Source organism: Diachasma alloeum, unplaced genomic scaffold, assembly GCF_001412515.2.
Source record: "Diachasma alloeum isolate Michigan unplaced genomic scaffold, Dall2.0 Dall_scaffold_00297, whole genome shotgun sequence".
Classification (NCBI taxonomy): domain Eukaryota; kingdom Metazoa; phylum Arthropoda; class Insecta; order Hymenoptera; family Braconidae; genus Diachasma; species Diachasma alloeum.
Window position 1 is genome coordinate 280075 of NW_021680436.1, and position 4017 is coordinate 284091.

Sequence of the window (4017 nt, forward strand, 5' to 3'; positions counted from 1 at the left end):
TGTCTCTACACGAATCCCATGTAAATATAGATCTCCTGAGACACTGGTTAGACCATGAGCTTGTGTTGCATGGGGATCAATCGGTTTGGAAAGCTTGATCTAGATATTGAACGATGCAGATCCAGTTCCGGCTGCAATTTGAAGGATATTGCAATTTGCATCCAGTCCAGATGTTTCTAAATCGAAAAAAACTACTTCATACTCTTCATTCCCCAAATCTACCATTGCATCATCGTTTGCCATCAATGTCTCGTTGATAACCGGGGTGCTGATCAATCCCATTTGGGATTGATACGTTACACCTTCGGATTGCTCCTTGCGATAGCGTAATGCTCGACGTTTTTTCGTTAACTCAATTCGATTTGATTTGTACTCAGTTGTGCTAGCTTTCTCAGCAGTTCTCGATGCTTTTGCCTCCACTGACTCAACGTGCTGTCGTAGAATGTCATCAACAGTCAAGTTGAGTCTCTCGAAAATTTGAATCAAGTAGGTCTCTCCCTCATTTTTCTCGGCAATAGCAGCAGCCACTCGATAATCCATCGACTCACTCAAACTGTAACAAATGTTCTTTGGCGCCTTTCGAGCAATCGCAGCATTTAGACTCTCATTAGCTTGACTAGAGGCAGCGTGGGCAAACTTCCCAACATTCTTAGCAAGGTCTTCAAAGATGGCATCGATTGCTCCAAACAAAGTTGGATGTTGGAATGCTTCGCCAATTGTACGATGTGTATACTCTTCGGGATTTGTCTTGTAATTACACCAATCAGTACAATGAACGTGGTTATTGAAGGCGTGGTATGGAATAGATCTCAGCGCACTCGCCAAACCTTTCTCATCTCCACGGTTTTGAGCCATAGCGTACGTGAAACACCTCTGCAAATATTCTATAGAAGTGGGATTCATTTCTCGGTCAGGATCTCTTTCTTTTGGAATTGCATAAAGAAGGTTTTTGACGCCTTTGGTAAGGTGATTCCTGTCTGATAATTTTACTACGTGATGGGAGTCTTTCAATGCCTCTCTGATTCCAGCAATTGCTGAAGAATCCTCATCTCCACAAAAAATTCCCAGCTGTAAGCTATTATTTTTCAGAATTTCACTTTCTGTGGCCAATTTTCGAGCTAAATGTGCTTCAATCGCCTTCGCACTGCCCGAAAAATTCTGACGACAATCATGTGTGTCCTTGGAACTACCCGCTGCACATTTTTTACAACCTCTGTTTGCTGTTCCATAATCGAGAAATAGTCCACTCTGCGTACCGCTCAGAGCAGCGTATCCATTGAGGCTATCGTAATTCTTCCCATTGCCCCTCTCAGACCAAGCACAATCGAAGGACAGCATCAGCCTCACGATGAATGTTATTACGGTGAATATTCTTGACTCTTTCCACCTAGCAGATGGTTTCTTAGGTTGACTCCTGGGCTGTTCTGTGACTTCAGGCGGTGGAATTGATGATGGAATATTCTGAGCAACTTGAGTTGTATCTGTGTCTTCATCTAATCCTAAATTATGAATAATGTGTCAGTTAATTGACATAAAGCCCAGTGATCGTAATTTACCTGCATCCTCTTCATCTGAATCAGTCTCTTTGCCTACCCTTGAATTAGAGGAAGATGCTACGTCGAGAATTATGAAGTTCTTACGATACTGAGGAGGCCTGTAAGGTTCACACACATGCTAGTTCTCAAACCTTATAAATTTTATAAAAAAACAAAACATTTTCAGAACAGATTTCATTTTTTTATTTTTCTTGATTAATTCATTCAAACTAATCGATTACAATTGTGCTCTGTCATTGAATATCCAGATTTATTCTTATAATGGAACTCTAGCCTTATAAATTAAGTTGAATAATTGGAGAAATCGTTCGGTTTATAAGTATAAATGACATTAAAAAATCGATTGATGAGTAATAAATCTCTGTACAGGAGAGTTGATCAATTAGCTCAATAGAGCATTGAAACTAAAAAGCAAGAGGGGAAAAAAAACAAAGAAAAAAATGTAAAAAAAATCACAAAATAAGTGATGGAGAAAATCTATTCACATAATCACTGCTGGATTATCAATTCATTAGAATCAAATCTCGTCATGAAATAGTCAAATGATTGGTCCAAAAAGGCACAAAATATCACACTGAAGAACCAGGAGAAAGAGGAAATAAAAAATGAAATAAAATCGGATAAAAATTGAAAAATCTGAGAAAAATAGATGAATAAAAAAAATGCAACACATTGCGTCGTTCGTGCTTACACCATCTTTTCGATTTCTTCAACATTCTTAATAGTTAATTCTCTCCCTATTTTCGCTGCTCTGTCGCAGCTTTCTTTAGCAGTTGCTTCCACCACGGGTCCTACTCTCCTCTCGTAATCTTTATGGGTATTCCAATTCAGTGTAGGTATCCTCGCACATGCCAATAACTTATTCAACCCCTGGTTACCAATGCCAACGTGAAGACAAGCTGGGAAAGAAATTTTAATTATGTAATCATAAATATTCGACGTCAGTATCGAAACTGTAAAACGGTCCAAGTCGATTTTGACTATTGAACAGTTTTCATCTCTCTTTGAATATCTCGGAATCCAAGGGAGATGGCAAAATTTTTATCGGAACCTTTATTGTAGAGGAAATTAAGAGCTACAAAAAAGGTAGTTACAAAAATTTCGCTATTTCCCCTAGATTCGGAGATATTTCTCACAATCGTAGCTGACAGCTGAATCGACTTGAATCGTTTCACCAATTCGTTACTGATAATTATAATGAAAGGGAAGAACACTGGATACCCATAGCCATTTGATAGTTAATCTCAAAAAATTTTCGGTTGGAACCCTCTTCATCGTCCACGCATTGACTAGTAGGCACAGGCTTCAAAAACAGACAGTGTACACATCTGATATTTAAATGTGAACCCAAACCACGTTTGATTTCTTTTTCCATGTTCTTCAACGATAAGGGATTTTTACACTTGGGACATTCAAGCTCATTAGCCAACAATGTCAAGTCGACAATTCGATTTCCAACAATTACTGGTGGATTGTCATCACTTGTCTCCACCTCCGGTTCGCCCACTGTTCTCCCTTGATTGGCTTTTCTCAATTTTTCAGCTGCGATTTTCCGGTCTCGTGATTTCTTTTTGATGAATTTTGCTTTGTGCCGCGTTCTTGACGAATCCTCTGAATTTTCCATGTCGTTGTATATTTATTTATTTGTCAACTTTATCCGAAACACACGAACAGGTTAACCTCTCTAAAATAACGTGTTGTTTACTTCAGTTCACACCGTCGAAGCATATACTATAGAGTACACTATGGAGTTTTATCGGGACACAAGAATACCAACTGCGTCGAACAGAAATGCGCGGTTGTCAAACCACGCGTGATAATTTTTATTTGTTAGAAAATTGATATACATTATATTTCGGAATGAAAACGATTGGGGATTAATTGATTATGAGTTATACATGCACAGGAACCCACTCGACGAGATTTCATGACACGCATGAAGCATTCGTCATTTCATTATTTTTTTTTCTAATGATGCAGCCGAGTGTCGGAACCTTTGATATTTTCCCCCACTCCATAGCCCCAGAACTTACTGCGGAAGTTCCTTAATGACAACTGTTGTATGTTTCGGTTGCCTCCTAGTTTGAATTAAAATTGTAAATTCATAACAATTATAATTCTTAAAAATTATTTCTATACTTATTCTCATAATTTTTTTTTATTATTAATGTAAATACAATTGTTTTGTTTAAAATTTTCCAATTTGAGTTTAATTTTTTTTTATGCTCTTAGAAATTCCCTTCAAATTCATTTGTTTCTTCTTCTTTTTCGATAATTGCCCTTTCATGCTTTAATACGCTTCCATGATAACTTATTTGGTTGAATTGAAATATGTGCCATTCAAATGGACATACATTCTCTCTACGAGGATGATATTCATCAAACCATTCTGGAAATGAATTTCCTCTTAAGGCCTGTTATGTCCTCCTAGATGTCACTAGGAAAACAGCGCCAAGTTTTG

The 4017-nt window shown here is 37.7% G+C and overlaps 1 protein-coding gene across 1 annotated transcript; it reads right to left on the reverse strand.

Annotated features, from left to right (window-relative positions):
* Window positions 1-1935: 1935 nt before the first annotated feature.
* On the reverse strand, window positions 1936-3180 carry LOC114841283. Its single transcript, XM_029126195.1, has 2 exons — window positions 2778-3180; window positions 1936-2455 (listed from the first exon to the last, which is right to left on the reverse strand). The coding sequence occupies exons 1-2, from the start codon at window positions 3178-3180 to the stop codon at window positions 2244-2246; spliced, it is 615 nt and encodes a 204-aa protein (XP_028982028.1). The 3' UTR covers window positions 1936-2243.
* Between the last annotated feature and the right edge of the window lie 837 nt (window positions 3181-4017).

Excerpts from the sequence above, each read along its gene's own strand:
- LOC114841283 (XM_029126195.1), bottom strand. The coding sequence starts at position 3,180 with ATGGAAAATTCAGAGGATTCGTCAAGAACGCGGCACAAAGCAAAATTC. Across the intron at positions 2,456-2,777 it reads TAACTATCAAATGGCTATGG|CTTGTCTTCACGTTGGCATT; the intron begins GTATCCAGTGTT and ends TTTCTTTCCCAG.